This window comes from Ptychodera flava, chromosome 20, assembly GCF_041260155.1.
Source record: "Ptychodera flava strain L36383 chromosome 20, AS_Pfla_20210202, whole genome shotgun sequence".
Classification (NCBI taxonomy): Eukaryota; Metazoa; Hemichordata; class Enteropneusta; family Ptychoderidae; genus Ptychodera; species Ptychodera flava.
The window spans coordinates 18549615-18577114 of NC_091947.1; the positions used below are offsets into that span (position 1 = coordinate 18549615).

Here is a 27500-nt window from a genome sequence, read left to right on the forward strand (position 1 = left end):
TCTTAACAGTAAATGAAAGAATGAACAGAACAACGGTGTGAACAACACTGTTTCTAGGCAACGATTTGAATATAATTCGCATTTTAGGTCTACATTTCCAGTGGCTTGAATTCTTTGGGTATATTTGCCAAAAATTTCACCATTTTTCCTCTCGTTTCCTTTAAATGACTGTCATTAAGAAATAAGAGCCATCCCATTTAAGGTCGCATTGGTATACTCACCATCCAGCTTGATTTAAAAACACAACACAAGAAGATTCCCAAAACGTTCATGCTGGTTTTGCATATTATTCCTTACCAGCCTGTTAAACACTGAACCACTTGCTTTGTTCGTAGATATAATAAGTTTACTTTTCAACACATCTCAAACTTTACTTTCCTTGAAACTCAACACATACAAAATACCAACGGTTTCAACGAAACCGGATATGTTGGAGGCCATAGTTGGAAGTGTATCCAAAGATATTAATTTTAAACCCAAACTTTATGATAATAATTTGACCACACAGAGAAAAACGTACACATCGTTTTAGGGGCGTACAATTTATGGCATATCATCATCATCGTAATCATCATCATCATCGTAATCATCATCATCATGATCATCATCATGATCATCATTTTCATCATGATCATGATCATAATCATAATCATCATCACCATCATCATCATCATCACCAACATATCGTCATCGTCGTCGTCACATTAATTCACATGATAAATCTTTGGAGACATACATGGTTCGACCCTTCCGACCATGAAGGATTTTCTATGTATTGCGTAGTAATACGTTTAAAACAACATGATATTCCCACTCTTCCCGAGAAAATATTGTTACTTTACGGTGCTTAACTCGTTTCTTATTTGCTCTCTCGACGATAAATTTTGTTGATCATATTCTCAGCAAATAATAATGGCACCTAACAGGTAATATTGTTCTTGTCCGTCTATCATTTCCCTGCTTTTCCATTCCGCACATAAATATGGTTTTCAAAGTTTTCCGTTTTCATCAGGAATATAAATTCTAATTTGTCTTGAATACGATGACGACAGAAATATGCACATCTGTAGCTCTAATTTCACTATTATCGCTGTATTGTTATCTATCAAACCTGAAAGGTAGGAATCCAAGATCAAGACGCAGAATGTGGAACATTACTTCTCCTTATCGTCGAAAGTCGCCCGAAGGATATTGCAAGTGCCGTGGGGAAATAACTCGTTTCATTGATTTTAATCAAGCCAGAAAAACCGTTGGCTTGATGTGTTATTAGCGACACCATTTCTTGGAATTAGATCCCGATGATATGGGCATGGGAAGAACATACCCGCAATCAAGTTTGATCTTTAGTAACCATCCACAGATAACACTCTATTGGATTGAAATTTAATATTTTAAATCAAGTTATTGGCGTATTTATAATTTTGTGTTGACTCCGAGGTTGATGGTGTTGTTCACAACGCCGACAAAGCACTTCTGTACGTTCAACTTGTGCGTATAGTGCAGGAATTTATATACAGGTCCTGGAGTGCAAGGTTTGATAGGTGTGATGGTGCAGAATCGTTGATGTTGGTCATTGTTTATACACCATGGTTAATGAAGTCTCAAATCTAGAAGTTGTAGAGCGAAAAATAAACAAACTTCGTAACGTAAATTGGTATACTTTTAGAAATGACGTACAGGTCTAAACGGTGTAAAGATTTGTATTTTATAATACGGCTAGTTTTCAATCGGGTTCGAACCCACAACATATGGCATCAGTCGCCTAGCGGAGAGGCCACAGAGAGAACCGCTCGGCTAAATCTCCACTCCCAAAAAAGAGTGGTTCAATAGCCGGCTAAGTTGTTACATTTTTCTGACTGAGACCGCTCCACACGTTGTAGAGTTCGTGAAGCACTCACGCACGCATGCTCACTATCACACATCGCACATACAAACTTTATCGAGGCGAAGAAACGAATTTCATCGCTTTAACTGGGCGAACGATAACCTCGGGGACAATTCTGTCCACCAGCAGAGTTACCAACCCAGGATAGGAAATACGGCTAGTTTTCAATCGGGTTCGAATCATTTATTAGCATAAAATTTTAACACCGAAATAGTGCCATTAATGTAATCTGCATAAATAGATATTAATCCGCCTCGCATTTTGCACTGAGAGTTGTATATATGACAGCTACTGTACATAAATACCGGCGCCTTGTTTACATTCTCGGCGTTTTCGTCGCCGACATCATTGGAGTCTCTGCTTTGGTTATTCAAGAGAACTTGAGAAAGCCGAGCTCAAGAGACGTGTAGGGGAATTTACACCAATTTCCGCTACACGCCACCAATCTTGTTGAAACGTCAGCAGATTCTAATTACACGTATACCTGACGAGATTTGTATCTCTGGCAGCGTGTACTTTCAGTATTGAGGCCGTTCTCTAGGGGGAACTTCCCTTACTGTTGTTTGGCTCATCTAGAATGGAAGAATTGATGATAACCTATTGCCGATAAAAGTTCATAAAACTAAATTGAATCAAACTGCATTGGTTTAATGTAAGGTTTTTTGGAACTTTCAGTTTAACCACTCGGAGGCGGTTTAGGTTGACAGGGAGAATCAGGTGGCCAGGAGAATAACGGTTTTAGGCTTTTGGAGATCACCTTTGACAAACCTGACCTCCGGATCACTTTTGCAGAAGGTAAATTGACAGTGTGAAATTCAAACAATCGGGTAAAATTCCTTAAAATGTTAAATAAACATGATAACCTACTCTTCAACAACGCAACAATATTACAACGCGTCAGTACAGAGCGGCAAATGTCCGGACACCTATTGACTTTCAAAAGCCTGTCACACCAATAGCCGACTGGAAAATATTCTCGGTTATATATTTCCAATTCTTCCCAACGACAAAAACAGAATATATATATATATATATATATATATATATATATATATATATATATATATATATATATATGTATGTATGTATGTATGTATGTATGTATGTATGTATGTATGTATGTATGTATGTATGTATGTATGTATGTATGTATGTATGTATGTATAGATAGATATAGATAGATAGATAGATAGATAGATATATAGAGATATATATTATATATATAAGAGATATATATATATATACTAATATATATATATATATATATATATATATATATATATATATACTATATATATATATATAAGACCTCTAGTAGACAGTTGTTTTCGTGGAAGCGAAAATGCTCGACGCTAAAGCAAAGTGTTTATAATCACATAAATTACTCTTGCAGTACAAAGTAATAATATCTTAACATTTTAAATTTCATGAATCTCGCATATCTCAATCAGCAGTTGGCCTGACTACCTTTATAGTTGTCTATAGATTGCTTGGTCGTACGTACCACTGTGCAAATGTAGTCGATGTGTATAATTTACTTCGTACTGTTTTGATTTTGTCGTTTATTCACCGTCAGATTTCATGATGAATTCGTATTTAAAACTATATTCTATACTACTATTGTCACCATATTCTGTAATCAATGCAAAATAATTCGTGATTGATGATGAAAATTATGCCTGATAAACATTGAAATATTAGATTACAAACCAATTCAAAATAAAGCCTTCCCGAATAACCGTGTGGAACATATCTTAGAAATGTATGGCTCCGGACCTAAATGTACACTACAGCGCTATTCACTCTGCCATTTACGCGTCTTCTTCAATTTTTGTTCTTAGAATCCCACCGACCTCTGCGATTATATCACGATGAACTCGGAAGAAAGAATGACTATGTCACGAAACGGACTTGCTCGATTCACTGATTGAATTTTCGGTAGCAAAGTGGCCGGAATAAATTCGCTTTTTTCCTCACAGTACGGCAAATCTCAATATGTTAAATCTACAGTCTGCATGGGTGAACTCTGTGTACATATGACTGTTTCACATTTACTTTAACGTTTCCATGTCAACTGCAAAGGATTGTCTGTGACGCCAACTGTTCTCATTGCAGTGATGTAGTTTACAGTAATGTTGCATGACTTGTCATGAAGCATTTTTTTGACGCTGACAACCGGGGATGTTCGTTAAATGTTTCTAAGAAACATTGCAGGCCTATACTCATATCTTTAGCTCAAATTCGCCATCGGCACGTAAGTAGGAGAAATTTTACCGCCAGTCTTTGTCCGTCGGTTGTATATATCTCTATGCCTTTCCTAATTATAGCCATTCAGAGAAATCAATTTGCATAGTTACATAAATTTCCTTCTTATTCATCAAAGCGTGATCGAGTGCCAGTTTAAAATGTCATGGAGACGACTATTTTGGTAAAACTAACTCCTTCGTACGTTTAAATCCATATGGAAGACTCCTCACCTAGACACTTGCATTTATCGCAGATTTTCACAGTGACGTTAGATACCTGTTTACACCTTTATCAAGGACACTCTCACTTCTCTTCAGTACTTTGTGAAAAAAATAAAGAAGAAGGGAATGGAGACATCCGTCTTGAGGTGTCCTTGGGGGAATTATTCTCGCTAGGCAATGTTCGGGGTACACCTCAAGACGGACATCTCCATTTCCTCCTCCTTTTTATATTTATTTCACATGGTGGAGAATCCGGGTATCGATCCCAGTACTTTCTTTGCGCCAATTGGGAAGATTACGAAAACTTGATATAAACATTTCGGGAACAGTAGGCCGGCAGACGTCTCCATATGAAACACCTCAGAGTCTGCCATGACTTCAAAATGCATGCGTGTGCATATTTATGATTAAAATGGGTGTACAATGTCTCGATAAGTTGAGCTTTTGATCGACATCAACATTGTGGCATTTCTTTGTTGTTATGTCTCCCTGTCCACAAAGTAGGTCATGATTGACTGTGGAGGCCTCTGCGAAAAAGAATCAAAACCGTGCTTTTCACGTTGTGCTGTAGTTGTTACAGATGAACCTTTATACGCCATACGTGCTGGACGGCGGGATACAATCATTTCCTTGTACGTTCAGCTATTTCTGAAAAAAAGGTATCATTTATCCAATGAACAGACGACCAGATGTTGCCATCGCATATGTGCTGCGTATTCCCGACAATAGAAATACAGAGAGCCAATTCAAAGGACAGCCATACACTCGAGCGGAGATGGTAGCAAATGTGTTACACAATGCAATGCTGTAAGTTCTGTACGTGCTCAAGTGGTCAAAACAGATTCGATCACAAGTATGTTAAACTCTGAAATCATGGCAAACAGTTATTGCCTGACGTGCAGCAGCGAGATGTGTTGTTCGGTTCGGCTCAAACTCTATTAAATCCGTATACATCGGTGAAGATGTGAAGCAATTTTTGACTTGTAGGGATAACGACCCTGCTGTAACTCATTTCTAAATTCTCTTCCATTTACTCCACTGAGATGAAATGCGTGGGTGTTTTTTCTGTACATTTCAATGTCCATCTTCTTCGGTTTAGAAAAAGCCAAGTCGAAATCAGGGTGAGTACAAGGTTAGGCCCTGTCACCTTGACGACAAAGATATAATATTTTGGTTATCATCTTAATTGCTGTTTTCATTTCAACGAACCTCCTTTGCCATGGTAAGGGACAAAAGTATCTTGGGCAACAAAAAACCATACAAAATAATACAAAAGTAAATAAGCAACCCTTGCCCACCAAGCTAGAATCCATTCGGAGTGATTTTAGCCGAGATTTCAGTAATGTGTTTTTTTGCGAGACTTTCCTAGCAAACATTAATGTCATTGTATGTCCTCAAAGAAATGGTTCTGCTATATTGGCTTAAATCTCCTGTTGAAATGAATGACTACGATAGAAGGGTGGCCGGTTGGTCCATATTTAATGTATATACTTATATGTCAATATCTGCGTAAAAGGGACACCAAAATTGTATCGAATGGCGATAATCTCATTTTGCAAAGTGAAGATGGTTTAACAGAGCTTTTTACATAATATGGTGTCGTCAATGACTTACCTATATGTGGTATAGCAGAAATTACCAAAGCTCGCCGTGTCACCGGTTTGATCGTTTTAAAGTGCAGTCCCTTGGAATCGCTAAATGTTGTTTTTCGAAGTAGCAACAATTATTGGTGACCCCTAACTGGGATAAAACTTGCAGGCGCCACAAAAACGCGCACTCACACAACACACCTTAATGGTTCACTCATTCTCAGGTATCAAAACGTTCACATTGAATACATGTCTTTGGACTTTCATACTTTACTGGGTTACTATCTAGTCGAAGTCAGTAAATTCTATTAATATTTTTCTATAATTTGGATATATATATATATGTATATATATATATATATATATATATATATATATATATATATATATATATATATATATATATAATATGCATGCATACATACATACATACATACATACATACATACATACATACATACATACATACATACATACATACATACATACATACATACATACATACTATTTGATAGAAATGTTATCAGTTGAATCATCCTCTGTATCTACACTAGTCCAAACTCATTTACTCGTTTCTTTTGACACTTACTGGCATCGCCCAATTTTTAATCATATCAATGCTTATCTTCGTATCAGGGCGTAGTTTCGGATCTCATGCCGACTGACCTTTGACTATAAGCTTTTCTCTTTTCATTATAGGTCAGAACAGTTGCATAGACCTTTGACGCAGTCAATGTGCATCAGCCGTTAACAAGACGGGGGAGTTAGGAGTAAGCGAACAATTTCGCTGAAAAGAGACGGCATAACCTGGCGGATCGAGCAGGAAACACACAGGTACGAAAGTAAACGGTTCCATAGAATGTAGTCAGAGTCATTGAATGACTGCCATGGCGAAAGTTGTAACCAATTGTCCACTGTGGGGGCATTGTTATTGTTTCAGTACGAAGTTCGCTTTTTGTTTTCAATTCTATAGCCTCTTTGGCTCTGCTATCACGGAAGCACAGCTTATCAAATATGGTGGTTGTCCATCGCCGTCTGTCGTCCTTCGTCCACTGTCCGCCAGTCCTTCTTCACCTGTTGGTATTCAAAGTATTTTTTCTTGGACACCGTCAGTGAAATTGCTTTTATATTTGTACGTTATGTACAGACTCGTCTTTGTGATTAACATTGGATTTATTCAAATTTTGATGAGATAGCAACTGTGTATTTTTATGGCCATTTACTCTCATCGTCTCTTGGCTCGTTTTTGTTCAACAATCGTTGTGATAGCAACAGTAAATCTCGGCGGACTGGCATACATCATGTTTCTCTCACGATAACACACCACACACCCGACAAGCAATTGGCACAATTGAACGACATGAGTCAACTAGTTGGAATAAAGCTGTAAAGATTATGATGTGACATCAGACATTTCAAAACGGGTGAGATCGTTCCTATCATCAGACACGCACGCTATACCATCCGCCATACATCAGTTAGCAGTTTACGGCACAATATTGTCATATGATAATTATGTAAGTAGAATTCTTTCAAGTCATGCAACGAGTATGGCATAATATCTATGAAGTATTTTTCTAATTAGTAAACAGTCATTAATTATTACTCTATGTGATAATAAACCATACTATTATATAAAATTTTTATGTTGATACATTATATGAGGCATTGTATGATGTTGGATTGCCCTTTAAAGTGTACTTAGCACAGGAAACGACTGTGGGCGATTGTAAACGATATATATACTAATTTTTCGTAACATAAAGCAATAAACCCTTTTCAGGATACAATTTATTTTGTTGTGATACTGTCTTGGGTGTGTTTGTAAGGGTCAAAGTTTAATTGTTAGTAAAATTTTTACACTTGTCATGTATTTATTTATCAATAAGCATGCCTTACTATAAGATGTCGTCAGTGCGACAGGACACAGTTAATGACACAACACAGGGTTGTAAATCGATGAATATTTGCCAAGCATGTCTTTTTTCGGATTTGTAGTCCAGTCAATCTAAGCCAAAAAAGGGGTAAACCTAGGACTAATTGCAACAGAAATTATTTCTTCACCATGCATTTTGGAAAGGTCCTAGAAATAACATACTAAAAGTATAATAAAATCTAAGGGGTGCAACAGTGCCTAATTTGCATAAATGTAAAGGGGGCTCATGGGTATAAAATTGTCGCTTATAGACGGTTTCTACTTAAAATATGTGGCTAAACATGCTTTTGATTGGGGTTTTTTGGCTTATTTGCCTCCTTTTTGGTCTAGGCAATGTTGTTGAAAATATTTTGTCGTCATACAAATATTCCTCATTTGCATAAATCCAATATGGCCGCCACAACACTTCACTTTTCTTAGTTTTTCTCGAATTAATAACTATTTTTAAGCTACTACTGACAGCAATAGAATAATTTTTTCACATTGTATTTTAAACAAGTCCTAGAATAACATACTAAAAGCCTAGTACAATCTAGAATTGTAAACAGTGCCTAATTTGCATACATGTAAAAAGATTATGGGTACAAACTAAGTGCTGATAGAATGTTTCTGCTAAAAATAATTGGCTAAACATGATATGTTATGCAGGTTTTTGGCTTATTTGCCTTGTTTTTGGTTTAGGTAATGTTGATGGAAATATCTAGTCTTCATAGAAATATTCCTAATTTGCATAAATCCAATATGGCCGCCACAACCTTCACTTTTCTTTGTATTTTTCCCAATTAATAACTTTTTTTATGCTACTTCTGACAGCAATAGAATTATTTATCCACTGTGTATTTCAGAGAAGCCCTACAATGACATACTAAAAGCCTCGTACAATCTAGAAATGTAAACAATGCCTAATTTGCATATATGTAAAAAGATTATGGTTACAAACTAGGTGCTGATAGAATGTTGCTACTAAAAATATTTGGCTAAACATGATATATGCGGGTTTTTGGCTTATTTGCCTTGTTTTTGGTTCAGGCAATGTTGATTAAAATATTTTGTCGTCATAGAAATATTCGTTATTTGCATAAATCCAATATGGCCGCCACAACACTTCGTTTTTCTTTGTATGTCCCTAATCAATAACTATATAAGCTACTTCTGACTGCAATAGAATTAAATTTTCTTTGTGTATTTTAGAGAGGTCCTAGAATGACATACTAAAAGTCCAATACAATCTAAGATTTATAACATTACCTTATTTGTATAGATATAAACGGAATATGGGAGCAATACATTCACTGATAAAAGAAATATGCATATTGAATTGAGAAAAATGCGACATTATGTTCAAGTAATGTATGCATTTATCTTAATTTTTGTCCAGGCAATATTTTTGAATACATTTTATCGCCCGAGAAATATTCCTAATTTGCCTAAATCAAGTATGGCTACCACTGCATTTCACTTAAAAATTATGTTTAATCTATACAACAAGTAGTTTTTGTTTCCACTCTGTATTGAATGTATAGAATGACAAACAAAATGACTGTTAAATCGGGAGACAGTGCATAATTTGAATAAATATAAACCTTAGAAAAGGGAACAAAATCGTTGCTGTTAATAGATTTCTTAAAAATATATTCAGCAAATTGATATTTAATTCAAGCAATTTCATTATTTAATGTACTTTTTGTGTTTCTAGGCAATGCATAAAATCATTTAAGATTCCTCATTTTACATAACTGCAATGTGCCCCTCCTACCACTTTACTTTTCCCTTTTTTGACCTATAGTATAAATGACTATATATAATGTTAAAAAACAACGGAGATCATTAGAACTAAATTTTAGTAGGGTCATGGAAGTTACATATCGCAAGTTTAAAGGCCTGTGTTGGCACCAGATTTTCTCATCAGAAAATTTAGCCACCAGATTACAATTTCAATGGAAAACAAAAGGCTCTTACACCTCAATCATTCTCTTACAGACTAGAACAAAGGCGATCCCAGGGATCGCAAAAAGTGCATTTAATGAAGTTGTGCATAAGACAGCTAATTTATCCAAATGCTAAATGGGTCATAGATGCTATACAAACCTGGTGCTGATAATCTATTTACGAAAGTGATTTAAGAGATAAGCTGACATTGTAATGACTATGTAACATCATTTTTTGTTTTTAGTTCAGGGAATGTTTTCAAATATATCTTACAGCGATAAAAAAATTCTTATTTGCATTTGTCCAATAAGTCAACCATGTCACTTCCTTTTTCTAATTGGAACATGAATTATTCCTTCACCTTAAATACCAAGGTCCAAGAATTTTATATTCAAAGCCTAATACAATCTACATTGTGCAAAGGACTAATTTTAAAAGATTTTATAGGAAATGCCTACACTGTACTAAATGTAATAATTGAAACTTGAAAGGTTTTACAATATCGTAAAGAGAGATTGGAAGTTTTTACTAACATTGCTAAATATATTTTACCTAATTTTGAGCGATTCCTCATGTGCATAAATCATATATGATGATCATTAAAATAATTGTCTTTAATTTTTCAAATTGACGTCAACTTATTTTAATTAATTATGTTATCAGTAAAATGAGAAGTTACATTAAGAGACTCTACTTGTTTAAGTTATTTAATAATTTAAATTCTTCCTATCGAAAGATGTCTATTTTATAACTTGAATGAACATTTTGCTCAGTACAAAGAAATTGACATGGTTATTTATTTTCTGTGTATTTTAACTCATTTTAATGATTATATACTAATAGGGCCTACAGAATGAAAAGCCCTGTAAAAATAAACAATGATTGATTCGTATAGTTCGTTTCAATTATCTAGAGAATTTGCATAATGTCAATAACATTGGGAACTTACCGGAAGATTTGGATTTTCTTAATGCATACCAAAATGCTTGGCCAAATAACCAACACTTTGTACTAAGGGAGGCTGAAGAAAATTTGTGTTTCAGCTCTATTTTCTTTTATTTTCACCCTTACCCGTATTACTAATATAGATTAAGTGTGGATAAATGTAATTAAAGACCAGGTTGTGTGGTCACTGGTAAATCAGATATACTTTTGACTGTGTGCAACTTGCCTGTTCAAGCCACATACAGAAATTTATGATAATAATGATAAATAAATTATAATGATCATGATAATATAGAGGTACAATTGTTATACTATACTGCCAATTATCATGAAATATGGATTAGGAAAGCTGTTCCTTTATCAGCTGAAAGACATTACAATCGTCAAAGGACACTGCATTTCTCAAAATTTTGAAATTTCTTGAAGACAACAATTGAAAATTAATATAAAGTCATATAGTGGACTGAAGAGAGAGATTTCCTGTTAAATCTTACCGTACACAGTCATAGCATTTGAGGAAAAACTGAAAAAAATCTGTTGACTGAATCATGATAATCTAAATCACTGGTAAAATCAAATCTAGATACTTTTCATAATGTTACATGGTCTAGCTGCTCTTTCAAATTTTCATGACCGTGAAACAAGAAAACCAAAATGTGAAGGGATTTGCATCACAGAAGCTGCCGTTAACGAGTTTGTCAATTAGGATACCAAATTTGACATCAAATTATCATAAAATTGGTTATCCTGTATTTTGAACCTTATGGAAGTCTCACCTCAGATTGGCCAGATTCTCGATTCCTTGAGTGATCGATCTTATTGGTAATAATACAAAAGTTTAATAATCTGCAAATGGGAAGTCCATTACATAACAGCCCAATGAGTGATACTTGCACATCTAAGATCTGATATGATACGCAGTACAATTATATCATCCTATGCTTCACATCTTTTCATTGAGTTATCCTTCCCCATACTTATGGGTTCTACAATGAACTGCAGCAGCATGAATAACCCCGACAGAAAGCAAAATCTAGACTTTCTGTTGTCAACGAAAGGATTCTGGCTGTAAACAAATGAACCACCTAGAGGAAGATGTAAACAGAGAGGAAGAGGAAGAAATTTTGATATGATAATGACCATCATAATAATTGTCATCACCACTACCATCATGGTGATTCAAATGATGTTCGTATTTATACTAATGATATTTAATAATGAGAAGGATGATTCACAGGCACAACTGTTAAGTGTGGTGAACCATTTATTAGTAACTGAATATTTCCATCGTCATTGAAGATAATGACCAAAAGCATAAAATATTCCTTCAAAATTTTACTGCAATCGAACATGTTGTAGGAGAAAATGACTTAAAATGACAATTGATGTCAAAAACTTGAGCACGTCCAATGATTTTTTATGAATAACCTTATCGTCGTAAAAAAGAAGAATATCCAAAGAAAGAATTCAGATTCCTTTTATTGAAACAGTAATTCTCTGAAACTCTTCTCTTTATTCATTGCATTTCTGAATAACCAGAAAATGTCAATGGAAGCTATATATTGTAGGCTTATTGTATACAGAAGACCGTTTGTGTCAATTATGCAAATTAGGCATTTTGTATTAAAATATGCAAATAATGCATACAAATTAGGTCAACCTTTTGTTTTAGGTAATTCTTGCAAAACCTGAACAATGTCATAGAGAAAACAAAATGTTTAAATATGAACTTAAATATGAACTTAAACATGAAAACTGTGAATATATGCAAATTACTTAATTGCATATTCTTTATTGTTCAAGACATTTAGAAAATAACTTATTGAACCTTACTAAATTGTGTTGCAATGAAAAAGTCACTTGAATTCAGTTTACATGCCCAAAATGTGAGTATAGCAGTCATTTTAAAGGCGATATATAGCTAATTTGAATATATGCAAATTTAACCAATTTGCACCCCTTATATTTTTCTATACTTTTAATATGTCATTAGTGAGACCTTTCCAAAGGTCATGGTGAAGAAATAATTTCTGTTGCAATTAGTCCTAGGTTAAACCCTAAATTGACTGGACTATTGGTGTAGACACTCTTATTGTCTTTAGAATTGCTTCTGCCATTATCGAGTGTCTGAAAACATCACGGAACCCTGACAATTCAGACGTAATTTTTTAGCATATCTTTATTTCTTTAGGCCACAATGTCTTATTAAAGCTCTAATGTGTCTATTACTTAAAAGCGGCAGTCCTCTATCCCTGGTTCTTGATTGTACTGGTTGACGTTGAGTTTTTATCTGAATTTAACCACTCATTCTCTTGTGAAATATGTATTTAGTTAAATTCAGTCTGTTCAGAGTTAAAGCTGATAAAATACCTACTCATTCAAAATTAAAGTCAAAAACCATAAACCCTGCACCGTTGTGATATAAATTCTCTCTATATAGTTTTTTACAAATCTTATCTGACGATTATTTTTAGTACACTAAAAAAAGACAATGTATGTATGTATGTATGTATGTATGTATGTATGTATGTATGTATGTATGTATGTATGTATGTATGTATGTATGTATGTATGTATGTATGTATGTATGTATGTATGTATGTATGTATGTATGTATGTATGTATGTATGTATGTATGTATGTATGTACGTATGTATGTATGTATGTATGTATGTATGTATGTATGTATGTGTGTGTGTGTATGTGTGTGTATGTATGTATTTGTATGTGTATGTGTGTGTTTCATTATTTTTTTACCATGCGAAGCTAGAACAAAGCTTTATTTCCTGTGATGCATTCTTAGCAACAAAAATAGATGTTCGCTAACCGTTGTTAATAACGTGTCAGTGCTCTCTCTGTTAGAAGCTTCTTTCGTGCAAATAGACGACGCCGCAATTTCCTGTGCAAGTAATTAAATCGGTGCATGACAAAGTCGAGGTACTGGTACTTGCAGAGAATCCTCTGGAACTGTTGTCAAAGGTGACAAAAATGATTAAATGCCTAGGTTTTCACAAGCAAAGATAAATTTACAGCCGCATAGAACAATTAACGCGAACGAATACCCACAAAGCAATGACAACTCTAACACGAAGCTGTTACTTATTTTTAAAAGTCGCCATCAGCAAACTAGTGAATTACGAAGCATGTTAGAAGCTGAGATCTTTGGGCCTAAGAGATCAAGCGTGGAGAATGACGCAATTCGCAGAGAAACTGCTCAAAGAGATGTCTTACTTAAATTCTGTTCAAGGATACGGCTAAGCGATATAATGTGCAATAAAATCCCGCGTTTAAAAACCATCCGTTATTTCCGACATGACCAGAAGATTTTCAATTGGGGATGATTTTTCTAAATGATGACGTGAGCAACGATCCCGAGGAAATATTCTTTTCCCATAATTTGATAATTTGTTGCAAGTTTGCACGTCGCGTACTCTAAGGCGGTTCGTTTAAAGACACTGAATAGGTGTATGCAAAAGTCATACACTCGAGTGATTGCTAAACAATTCCTCAAAGGCCATTTCCATGGCAACCTTCATGTTCTCTGTACTTGTACCTTTTGTGCGTTTTGTCTCTTGGTTGAGTATGCCCCTTATCAATTTGTACGGCTGAGGATTTTCTCTGAATAGAGATCTGTACGAAATCAACATTTAGCGAGAAGAAAAACTCTACAGTTTCACATCCACCGAACCGTACCTTTACGTTTGAGCATTGAAAATCATCTACTAATAATAGAACATAGAACCGGAAAGTAGTTTAGAAGCCTTGTCTACGTGATGATGCGGACACAGTTCGTAAGTATACGGAGGTGTGCTGATGATATACCTGCTCGCAGATCTGTTTGTTGAGGTACATGTCCTTCAACGTGGCACGGCAATCCTTTAAACCTTTTCAGTTTTATTGCAGAAAAAAATTAGTACGCTACAAGGTTTGTTTAATAATGTTGAAAATATCATCGACAGCTTTATTTGGAACAGAGACACCGCCTTTCAGGTGCATAGCGCCAGACGCTTTCCAAATGAACGAAAGCCTTGAATTTAATCGCATTATAAAATTTTGTTATACATAAATACATACATACATACATACATACTCACGTTCATTCATGCACACATACATTCATACGTTTATGCATACATACATACTTTTCATGCATTGTACATAATACATTGTACATACATATACATATACATGTATACACACACGCATATATATAGTATATATATATATACGCATATATATATACGCATATATATGCATATATATATACGCCTATATATATATATATATATATATATATATATATATATATATATATATATATATATATATATGTACATATAATCAATTTTGCCATTTGATCACCGTCAAATCGACGTCTTTCTATGTCACATTAAGGGTTAAATTAAATCAACGGATGACGTGCTGACGTTTACTAAAACGACCTTTACCTGATTACGAACATTCAACTTTTATTACTTCTCGTGGGGATTCTTCGTAACTCAACGATGTGGGTTATTGTATGTGACAAAATTATGCGTATGGTCTTAGACTAGCGATTCTCAGAATTGCTTCCGTTTCTCCTGCTACAATCACGCACGTTATCAGCGTGGTGTTTTCTTATGTTTAGCCCTAAAGCAGATGCTATCTGCAGCATATCCTCTTCCATGGTGGTTAGGTGTTTGTTTAACCAGCGGTGCAGCTTTTGCCAATCTTGACGGAGATGTTTTTAAGGGTAACACTCAAATCACATTTTAATTAAGTACAGTAATTAATAATGTAATTTAAAATTCTATCTAGTGAACCATAACTTTAAATAGGAGTTAATCAATTTGGACTATAGATGAATACAAATGATAAGAAAACGTGTTACTTGATTGAATGTAATATATGAGATATTATCTTGTCTATTGTACCTTCTGACCACGGTGACTTCATAAAGGAACGACCTTTTTTGCTCTTGGATACTGCGTGGGAATTAGGGATTTTGAATGGCCTATCAATTAAGTCACGGTTCAGAAATTTTTAATTCGGCTAATGAATTTCTGATGATATGAATGGTCATAGTCTTATCTCAATGAAATTTTATGGCAAGCTGCTGTTCAATATGCTGTAGGTATAGTGTTTCTTTTGTTAAAATAGAATTTAAATGGAATATTTGCATTTGTCAAACAAAATAGAATTTAAATGGAATATTTGCATTTGTCAAACTAGCTTTGAGAGTCCATATTATGGGGCCACATTTGGCTTTGTTCAATAATCTGATTTAAAGATGTTCAAAACTGTGAAGGCATATTAACCAATAATTATTTCGGCATTATCATGCGGGTTCCTCGCAGCCTGCATTTAAACAGAATGCAAGAGTCATAAAATTGTTTTGATCTGCACCTACTGTTTGCTGATTTCACATCTTCGAGGAATCCAAGCATATTTATCATGTCAGGTGCAACCAATGTGAGCACGAATCTCACTGAATACAGAACTAAGTTCACACTCTATCAATGGTAATAAAATCTTGAGAGAGAGAGAGAGAGAGAGAGAGAGAGAGAGAGAGAGAGAGAGAGAGAGAGAGAGAGAGAGAGAGAGAGAACACAGTCCATCGTTACACCCACACACCTGAGGTTCAATTAAGGTAGAACGCGCCCGTCGGGTACAGACATTCGGACTCTCAAACTTTTACAATTCTTTTCTGATATACCAGTTGTGTTTAAAGCGCTTTGAGTAAGAAAACTTTTCACCGGCTTAGTTTTCCGAAATTCGAAACATTTATTTTTCTCTATAGAGTTAACACAGGGATGGCGGTCATTTTGAATTTTAAATATCGGTAAATCTTGGGGTATTTGTTTCTCTGGTACCAAAATTTGCGAGGTGACCCGCGATTTTTATTCTTGATTTTGAAAGAGAATGGTTGAAATATTTCTTTAGGAGAGTTTGAGCAAACGTTTAAGTATTTTACTTTCGAGTACTACCTTAAAGCATCCATTCACGGTTTAAATAGTTCTGTGGTTGCCCATGTGTCAGGAAAATTATCACCCACTTTGACTAGAGTGACGCTACGCTAAACTAGCGATCGCCCAGCGGGATAAAGACACACAAGCAGCGACTGTCACAGAGAGGTATAACCAATCATGTAGAAGAAGTTCACAAAATAAAATATGTATGATATATTTTAGGGTATTATCAAACCCCCTGAATGGAGTAATTAGAACAGTTCTAACCACCCAGTCGCGTAAACGTGTTTAAATTTTCAGACTCATCGGGATAAGCCGACGCCTAAATGTTCAGCCATGACGGATATTTGGAAGACTATTGGCAATATTCATGTATGAACTTTCGGAGACACGCATACCCTTGTCAAGGTATCAAGAGATGTTCGTAAACACCTGTACAGAAGATTAACGGACATTGGCAGTGACGATAGAAATATATAATGGTCGGGTCTGTTTTCCTCCCAACTAAATAGATTCAATATTAAGACCGTGCAGTTGTATCGCATGTTCCTCAGCAAACACATCCATCCAGGGTCAAGTGAAAGAAGTTTAATTTTTATTTACGCGTAGAAAGTTTCCATTCAAACTTGTGTCAGAAAGTTGCCATGGGCGTTATCATATACTACATGTCATTACATCCCATTGTGAAAGTTGGCTGAATGTGCAAATTGTCAATTATAGGACATGAAACTGTAAAAGACAGGATTAGAACTAATCTGGGATGATTAGATTGTGTAGTAAAGTTGATTTAATCTGCAAAATGAGCTCCTCTGCTTTTCTTTTTTTGCAATACACTTGTTTTTATGGGTACTTTGGAATATCGCAAGTTACAGCTATAGGATGCCAAAAAATTTGATAAATTTAAACAATAAAAAGGATCCAATTCTCCGAAATTAGTGCTGATCGTGATAATATATATCTTTCAGTCCACTCATATACTAATATGGACAATATCTGTACTAAGTTTTATGTAATTAATAACCCTTAAAAATACAAAATAGTAATTAAGTAACATTGAATGCTTTATGCCATCCTTTACTACTATATCTTCTTACCATCAACATAGATAGCACGTAATCCTCAAGATATGTATCCTTAATTATAAAATCCAGTATCATGGAGACCATTGATTTGCATGATCACCATAATTTAGGAAACCTGAGGTGCAGACACAACAAATCGGATAACTAGTTTCACATTTATATCTCGTTCCCGATCTGTTGTAATTATACGAAAGCAGAAATGACAGTTCATTGAAGAAGGGCAAGTTTTGGGCACAGAGGAATATCTCCTTCTTGTCTCCATCTGGCAGACGTTCTGCAATAAAGTTGTTGCCCCGCTATGAACAGGAGAACTTATTAAGTATCAAGACCTTTAAGTCGTGATCGCCGATGTACTGCATGCATCGATTTCATTCTCTCGCCTCGAATCAAATTAACTTCCAACAATTTCTTCGACCAACTAAAATATGTTTTCATCAATTATTAACGCTGGCGGAGGCAATGCATCCGCGTGTTCTTTTCTCACTGACGTCATTTCATAAGGCCATGAGACATCTTACTTTTGATATTTTGCGCATATTTGACTCGAGTACAGCAATATTACACTTTCTTTTTCTCAAATCCGCCGGAGAACCGAGTTTACTCTCGTGGTCTTTTCAAGCACCCATTCCCTCGAGTCTCGAATGTGTTACTTCATATCTGGAACAAAGCTTAACCTTGGAGAATCGGCGCTCCTTACGTTTGTTTGGCAGTCACTCAATGCTGTCGTATATTCCATTGATCACACGATGACGTCGAAATGCACACGAGAAAGTGACGAGAAATGTCAATTTTAATTAGTTCTAGTGCTGTGAAATTGCCTCCGGGCTAGGAGACCCACATCTGCCTGCCCAATGTCTAAGGCATTTGAATCATCGCTGTGTAATCTGTTCACAATGCTTCAATTGCCCGCTTTAACCGATTCATTCCTCGATTGGAGAGGATCTCGTTTTAAGTGAGATCTTTTCAACACTGTGTACAGCTTGGTGTCGCCTGGTTCTGCCGACTACATCATACACGAAGCTTACAAAAGTGGGACAGGTTTCGGCGAGCATGTTACTGTGCTATTTCAATTGCCTGGCGTTAGTTGCACGTGAGATGGTTGAATAATTAAACAAACTGTACAAAATAGTCAATACTATATGTACAAACGGCCTGGTACGTATCGGGTCCACTAATGACAAATCTCTGTATAGTTAAACAGTCCTCGAACTTTTAGACGGCTGAGATGATTCGCAGACTTAATCCTTAACCCCTTATTGTTAAACATACCTGTCCTTATCCCTACAATATATTTCTTCTGCTAAAAATAAAACTAAAGCATTATGGTTGCTACTTGCAAATAAAAATAAAGAAAAAACCGCTTTGACATTTTTGCTATGTTTGATTATGTCGACAGTCATCGCAACTGATAAAAGGCAGGTATACTGCAGAATGACAGTCTCAAAATAGTGCAAGTTTATCGGGAAAATATAGGTCAACGTAGGGTCTCAAGGGTTGCTAACCCGAAGCACATTTGGTAGAAGTCAAAACAAATTATGCGGACCAACAATTCCTTCGCAAGTGTTAATTGACTCGCCCGTGCAAAGTCAAATGCAGTCTCTGAAAGGTTAATTGCTCCATCCCGGGATGGTTTCCAGTTGATAATCGTATCACTTTCTATTTTCGAGATTAGGCGAAAATCAAGAATGTTACGGGAGCTGAGAACAAGCATGCTTGACAGCTGTAAAAACACTGTTCCGCTCTGGCAGAAGTCACGTGTGCGTTTCGTCTAAATGTGTTTCCATTTGGGTATCTTCGGGGGAAGAATCCAGCAAACTTCTGTGGCTGGAGACGTCAAGGTTCTTTGTATTGTATCTCTGTTACTTTGAAATGTTTCTCAAAAGTTGAAACTACATTGTACCCGCCATCGTATCGATAGATCATGTAGATTAATTCATACATAAAAAGTAAATCTTTCCTTTTTGATAATTTCACTGTGCAACAAACCTGCTCGTGACGTCAGAAATACGCAATCATAGTTCAAACTCTAATAACGTTGTTCGAATGAATTAATAACATTGCTTTAGTGCACATTGAGGATCAGGACGCTGTGTCTTTGTGCTCACAAATGGATCAGCACCACACAGCCATGCAAGCATGTAACTGACATTACTTACTGGACACGCTTCCATTCCGTGCATCGCAGTTAAATAATGACTAAAATCACGATCTTGTATAATGACGATTAGTTTCACCAATAAGTCGTATAAAATAACAATGATACATTGTATGTATGGCAGGCTCCGTTTCCCTTCAAACCAATACAGAAGTGGGCTGGCAAAGAGTTCCGCATAGAATGTATCAAAATGATCACGCCGATATTCAAAATAGTCCCTTCGCCCGCCTGTGGGTACTGAAGAATATGTGAACCATGGTTCCATCAAGCATTGCTATGGAAGAAACATTTCAATTTACATTGTACCGAAATACAGATATATAGACTTAATGCTGAATTAGATTTGAATGAGAACAAAGTTTTATTTGAGTTTAATATCGAGAGAAATGCTTAATATTATAACATGGCCTGATATTGCCATGATGTCGAAGCGTACAATATTACACAGTGACTGTAAAGATGTAAAATTGCCCGGAGTAAATAGATGCATATCAATATAGAAAATTATAGTGTTATACTATCTATCTATCTATCTATCTATCTATCTATTGTATTATACTATCTATCTATCTATCTATCTATCTATCTATCTATCTATCTATCTATCTATCTATCTATCTATCTATCTATCTATCTACCTATCCATCTGTGTGTGTCTATGTGTATGTATGTAAATATGTATTTCTTTGGCTCGCCGACTTACGTAACAAACAGCAGGAGAATACGTTTCACATTACGTAATTAATAAGTGAAATGCTGTACACTTCTTCTCCTTTCAAGAAAAATCACGGGACAGTTGAAATATGCCAGAGCCGGTACATGTTTTACGTAAATGCCAACTTAAGCCGCAATGCATGACGGGACCGATAAATTAGTTCACGACTTCTCACTTTCCATTTTTCCTTTTTTTTCAGATTACACACGTCTTGAAGAGAGAAGAAAACACATCTTATTGCGGCCACACTTCATTCAGTTCGTGTCAGGTCTGCCAGGGGGTGCAAGCAGTTATCCAGGTCCCTTTAGACCAATCAACGGTGGTGTTCTGGTGCTATACTAGATTAGGGTGAGATTTTAGGCCAGTCTTATATCGTAACTACTTGAAGATATGGCCCTCCACTTACTTTCCTTTCCCTAATACTTAAATTTAATCTTCCGTTCCCCGCAGCCCTATTCACCCGTAATCTCGGAACGCCAACGCAGATAAAAGCTTGCCGAAAGGTCTCTATGCTCTACAACCGAATCAGGGGATGACTTTGCGTCATGTTGGTTACACGGATGTGACAGCCTCAGACAAGCTGGCGACATCCCTCCCCTCAGAAGTGACATTTGCGATGCTCTGTGTGACGTAACGTATTTCAGAGTTTACCTGTGTATTGCACCTGCTTCAACAGTATGCTCCATCCATGGCAATCTCTCTACACACACACTAAGGCAAGAGCTCACTTAGCACGGAGACGCCAAAATCAGCAAAACCATTTCACTTGAAAATCTAAGATGATGATCTCCACGTCAGGCGGTTCTTTTATTTGTCCGAGACGATTTGCGGCAAATTCACGACTTCCGACTATGCAGGATGATTTCAGACTGCAATAACAGGGATACATTTGTGTTTACGCTCAGCGATTATGTCCTCCCAGAAAGCCGAGAGAAAACTCCAATGTGCAAATATGTACTATAGTGCGCTCTTTGTGAGTGATGCATAAAAGAATTATCTTTTGTCGAGTAGTGTTGCGTTCTGCTCGGCAAGATGATGTAACCATGGCGACAAATATGTTTCCTTTTTTTCGATACTCGTTGATGTTGCTGCACAGTTGCAATTCGAAGAAAGCACTTTGGCAATCAACAATCAACGGCGACCCTTAATAAGTAAGTGTGTAGGTTGCCCTAGAGATCCCCCCTTACCGTACAGCTACCCCGCCCCAACCTTCATACGACATGCCGAATTCTAGAAACTCTCTGACAAGGTCAGAAATAGGGTCGCCCACACCCTACCTCGCGATACATTATCACCGTGTCGATCATTGAGTCACTGATGAGTGTTCGGTGAGCTGCGCAACTGGGGATGAAGTATATGCACCTTCCGTGTTCAACCTGCTTTCTGTTCACAAGTTTCCTACGCGCACAAAATACTCAGCCCATGCATTTAGATTCACGAGTCGACTTCCAACCGCTTGGAAACAGACTTTATGTCGTGTTTTGGAAAATTCTGGAGCAGTAGTGCTTATTCAGGCAGTTACTTGCATTTCTGAAGTACCTCTATAATTGGCGGACTCAAATCTGGCAATCGCACCTTTGTCGATCGCTATTTGCGTAAATAATCTCACTTTGAATAGAAGAGCAATTGAATCGGATGCACATATATGTGTGCACAGAAATCCTTGAAGGCAAAAAAGTTTAATATTGGTTTATTTCCCCGGGATATCTGTCTCTCTGTCGACTTGAGCGAACCGACATGCTTGAATTATTTCTATGCCATTTTTTCTCGGCTGACGAACGACCTACTCAAGGAACTGACACCTGTCTTCCTTAAAAAGGAGACCGCGATATCGATCATTCGAAGCGGACGAATATTAGTGATATTAATAGTAGCTTGCAGGAGCAATGATTGGTGATCTTTATGGGCTGTGGTTCCGAGAACAGATTTGATACTTCAATTTGAGTGTAACGTCATCGCACTTGTAATAGTCGAAATGCAATAACGTGAGGAGTGAAAGGCAATGATTCAAACCCTTCAGCACTTGAAGCGCATCCCGGCAGAGTTGTGAGGTTTATAAAGTAACGGAAAAAATGAGAGAGAATATTGAGAAAGATAATCCGTAAAAATCCCATAGGCCTCCCGTCTTTGACAAAGGATTTGTAGAAACTTATACAAACGAACACATAGCCCTCTGGGTGTCGCCCCGAAGTGTACCGCTTGCGTAGAACGGCTCAGCGCCCCGCCTTTGAAATTTAAAAAATGGTACGCAACACAGACAATCGGATGTCGTTCTTAAAATTTATAAATGAACTTTTTAACTCTTCAAAGTTAGAAGGACCTACTTTCTGAAGACGAATCATATTCAATGCATATAGAGGTTACATTTATAACCGTATGCGCTAAATTGAGAGCGTAGCCAAATAAGTAATTCAGAGACAGGGGAAGATCGAGCCTGTATTACATATCATAAAGCTTGAGGGTAATCAGCTTAATTTGTTATTGACGATGATTGTTGTTGAAATCACCACTATTTTTTCCTTTTCCTCTCATGATAACCACAATGGTAGTTCGGATTCGATGAAAAGGGATAAAAAGGAGCGTATGGTCGCGGTAAACCCATGCAATGACTCCTTGGTTGTCATGGTGAATATATGTGTCGCCGCCGGCATCCATCAGTGGTATGAAAAGCTTCCTGAAATTAGATCGCTACCTTTCAATGCCAGTAATAAGTATAATGACCCCCCTTTTCTCAATTAGCCGCTCGGTCAAGATTGCCAGTGCCATGAAAGTGGCGTAAATTTTTGCGCAGTCGCGCTTGCCATATCGGGTTGTTGTATGTGTTTAACAGCGTGTCCAAACAGTACCGTGTGGGTGACTTGAGGAAGTGTGAATGCATTATGTAGATAGATTTAAGGCCGGTTGTCGGGCTTTTTCACAATTTGTTTTGGGTACTATATTGCTGCGGATTATCTGTACTCAATTAACAAATGCCTTGTCGTGAAGTACATGATCAGAATATTTTGTACCTATACATAATTGATTTTTTATTGTTACAGTAGTTGTCCTTCATCTGACATTAATGCCTGATTAGATGCAGTAGCGATGACAACTATTAATTAATTCCCGTTGAAAATGCTGTAAATAATTACTATATTATTCAGGGTTAGTGCGACGAGTCACATGATTCGTATACCGGGAGTTTTGCGTGTGTTGCTAAAATAATTCCAATTTCTGGTTTCCCACCCAGGTGTTAGCAGCGATGGCGTTGAACAGCTCTCTGTTCGGAATCGACGGTAACCTGTCTTCGGAAAACGAAACCTGGCGAGAAGTACCAATAACGACCATAGATGAGCCGCTACCTCTTTGGGAGATGATTCTATCGGCTATAGCGATGGTTGTACTTTTGATAGTCACCGCAGCCGGAAACACGTTCGTCATAGTGGCGATCAACACGCAAAGAGACCTACAACAGGTCCAAAACTACTTTCTTGTGTCGCTGGCAGTAGCCGACCTGACCATCGCCGTCTTTGTTCTACCGTTCGCCGTCGTCAACCACGTGATCGGGTACTGGACTCTCGGCTACGTACTGTGTGACATCTGGACGACCAGCGACTTGATGGTGTGCACTGCTTCCATTTGCCATCTGTGTGCCGTGGCCATTGATCGCTACCTCGCCATCACAGACCCGATCAACTATGCCGGCAAGCGCACCAAGAAGAACATTCTGTTGGCGATCGCTGTCGTATGGGCGGTGAGCGCGGCAATATCGGTTCCTCCTCTTCTAGGATGGAGTGACAACTCCGACAGGGCCAAAAATGTAAACCAATGGGCCATAATCTGTCACATCACCACCGAGCGAGGATATATCGTCTTCTCGGCTGTAGCCGCATTCTTTCTGCCGCTCCTCATCATGATATTTGTGTACTACCGGATATGGATAGCAGCGCGGGACAGGATCAGGGGAAAACACGTGAGCACAAAAATGACCAGGTCTTTTTCAACGACGGTCAACGCTAGCTACGTGGGTTCCGGCGCCGACGCGGCCGACGCAAAGCAAGTGAAATGCGAACTCACCTGCCGAGGCTTGGCCCCAGCGGGCAGAGAACCTGTAAACATGCCACTGAGAAACAACGGTACCAAATCTGAGGAAATAACCAGGGAAGCGGAGACCGATCGCGACGAGTCGAGCAGTGACACGTACAAGGACGGACTCCACGCAAAAAATGTGACCGTCACGAGTTTCCACACCAAACTTCACAACCAAAGGCAGAAGATCAACGTCATGCGTGAGCGCAAAGCAGCCACCACGTTAGGCATTGTGATGGGCCTCTTCATCCTGTGCTGGCTGCCTTACTTTCTCATGTACGTGATCATTCCATTCTGCGACTGTCCGCCGCCGTCTAGAAAAGTCGAAGCTTTCATAGTCTGGCTTGGCTATGTCAACAGTTGTTTCAATCCGGTGATTTATACGATTTTCAACCGGGACTTTCGCAAAGCCTTCTACCGACTAATCTGCCGGAGAAAGTACCACGGTAAATCGAGGCGGCGATGAGAACATTTAAATACTTACATGTGGAGATTACTCAGTGTGCACACCGGCTTAGCAAAACCACTTAGCGTATGGATTTTGTGATAAACCGTCTGGATGGCATTTTGGTTTTAAGTCGCTGTTGAGAACAGTCTGGAAACTGATTCCTAAGTATGCAAGGAAAACCAAAAAGTAGGCCACGTGTGCGGAGTGGAGGACAAGATAGCTGAAATAAGCGACTTCTATGAAGAAAGTCCTTATGTACGGAAAATCGCTTATTTTAATATTTTAAGACTCGAAGAAATTGAACTAAGTAAATTTCGTATCGTGGGTTTAGGCATTTTTCAAACTTTATCGACTTTCCGGGATGGGTGAGTGGGAAGGGGGTTGGGTTTATTCAAAATTCCTCAAGTTCATGTCCACCTCTATAGAATTTGCTCATTGCTTGCCTATTGTCGAAATATTTGCATATCTTGAAATTTTAACTATTTTACGGGACGCACGGTTATGACGCAAACCACATCTCATCGTTCTGTATTTCAAGGGTCCGGTTAACTCCCAAGGCACGAAAGCTTTGCTCAATCAACTCAACTGCTCATGAAGGCACGCCAAGGATTTCGTGTCAGTATAAACATGTGTCATGGGTCGGACAGTTTGCAAGCAACGGGAAGTTTTTAGCCAATCAGCGGGAGAGGGCGAGCCAATATTGATGTCTACCATCCTGCTCACCGACCGCTTGATAAGCGACATTACCATACTTTATTGGTGACATCATAGCCCCGAGCTGTCATGCAGACTTCAAAACATATCGCCACAATACCACTGCATTGAAAAGAATCTCGGAACGGACATTGGGGTGAAAGTGTGGGAACGAAAAAATCTGGAGGCCAGCGACGCATCAATGCCAATTTTGCATCAAATGGCACTTGCCGTTTGTTTCTGTAGATAATTAATTGATAATGTTTCACCTGCAACCAGGCTTATGGTTCAAGGATAAGTTGGAACAAGATAAGGGAATATTTCGGACTTTAATTTTTGTTTTTACTGTTGATAACCTCTTCACAGTGTCAAAAGTGTCTGTATATTTTTAAATCATGAACTTCTTACTTTATGTTTGTAATGCTCTCGCTCTTGTCCCATACTAAAGACGAATTACGATAGTGCAGTTTCATATAAAACGTACCTATAGGTTCAGCGTTCCGGACAATAAGCGAATGATTGACAGTTTTCTTTATACAAGCAGGAACTCACGCACACTCAGTTCGATCATTATTTACTGGCGATGCGGTATTGTTATTTGAAAAAAAATGCAACACGGGGTTAATTTTTTAGAAAATATGGATAAAAATCACCGAATGATGTAAATATCTGCATTAAAATCTGTCTCTTAGCTAGACGTGATTATCGTTGACATTTTCGGCGGCATTGGTTTCTACTGAGGAAAAATCATGCATATGAAGTTCCGTGCAATGCGGGTGAACTTCAGCTGCTCATCGGGTTACCGTTATTTGTAAAGCCCTCACAGACACAGCGATTTTCCTTATACCCACTCAGAGTAACCTCAGCTTGCTGGTAACGAGGCGTATACCATTTCAACCACATTCTACCAAAGCTAACCGCCGGGCCATCTTTAATGACGGAAACGCCAACAGACACCCCTTTCGACATTTTTAACTAGTTGAAACACTGCCCTTCTGTCGGTTTGTGATAGTTATTAACGTGTCTTCGTGTTGTTCACCATTTTTTCTTGCCGTCACGAGTCCATGTTGTTCACCATTTTTTCTTGCCGTCACGAGTCCAGCGTCAGCAACACGAAATTGGAACTGGTATTACTAGAAGGTCACGATCTTCTTCAGTGTGAATGGCGTATGACCTACAAATATCCCAGCGACCGCCGTTTGCCACCATTGAAAGCCAAAACGGTCAGATTAAACCGTGTAATTTATCGGAGATGGGCTTTGTATTATATTTTCTGCATTCTTTTGATGTGGTCCTGTGGATTATTACTGTATTGTTGCAAAATAAAAGATTTTGTCATTAAAACTACGTACAAGGTTTGTGGAGTAGATATCCTTGCATTGTTTATTTTAGCATTGTGTTCATCTCTGTCGCTCTGTCTCTGTCTCTTTCTGTATCTCTATCTGTCTCTCTCTCTTGATTTTGAATCCCAGAAATTGTCAAACTCGTGACTACTGGATAAAGCTCTATATAAACTAAATTTGTATAAACAAATTTGCTTCAAGTAGAACGTAACGATGTCCGTAAATTAAATTTAATGCATCACTGCGTTCACAAGACTGTTAATTCAACTGTCCTTGTTCAGCTTCATACAAATATC

At 37.4% G+C, this 27500-nt stretch overlaps 1 protein-coding gene across 3 annotated transcripts in view; it reads left to right on the forward strand.

Moving 5' to 3' along the window:
* Nucleotides 1-27229, forward strand: part of LOC139120219 (probable G-protein coupled receptor No18) — a 130382-nt gene extending 103153 nt beyond the window's left edge. For all 3 annotated transcript variants that reach the window (XM_070684425.1, XM_070684423.1, XM_070684424.1), the window contains exons 2-4: nucleotides 6642-6776; nucleotides 20852-21000; nucleotides 23882-27229. In XM_070684425.1, the coding sequence (XP_070540526.1) occupies nucleotides 23894-25186 (1293 nt within the window). In that variant the 5' untranslated portion in view covers nucleotides 6642-6776; nucleotides 20852-21000; nucleotides 23882-23893 and the 3' untranslated portion in view covers nucleotides 25187-27229. The remainder of the gene's footprint in view (nucleotides 1-6641; nucleotides 6777-20851; nucleotides 21001-23881) is intronic.
* Nucleotides 27230-27500: the final 271 nt, after the last annotated feature.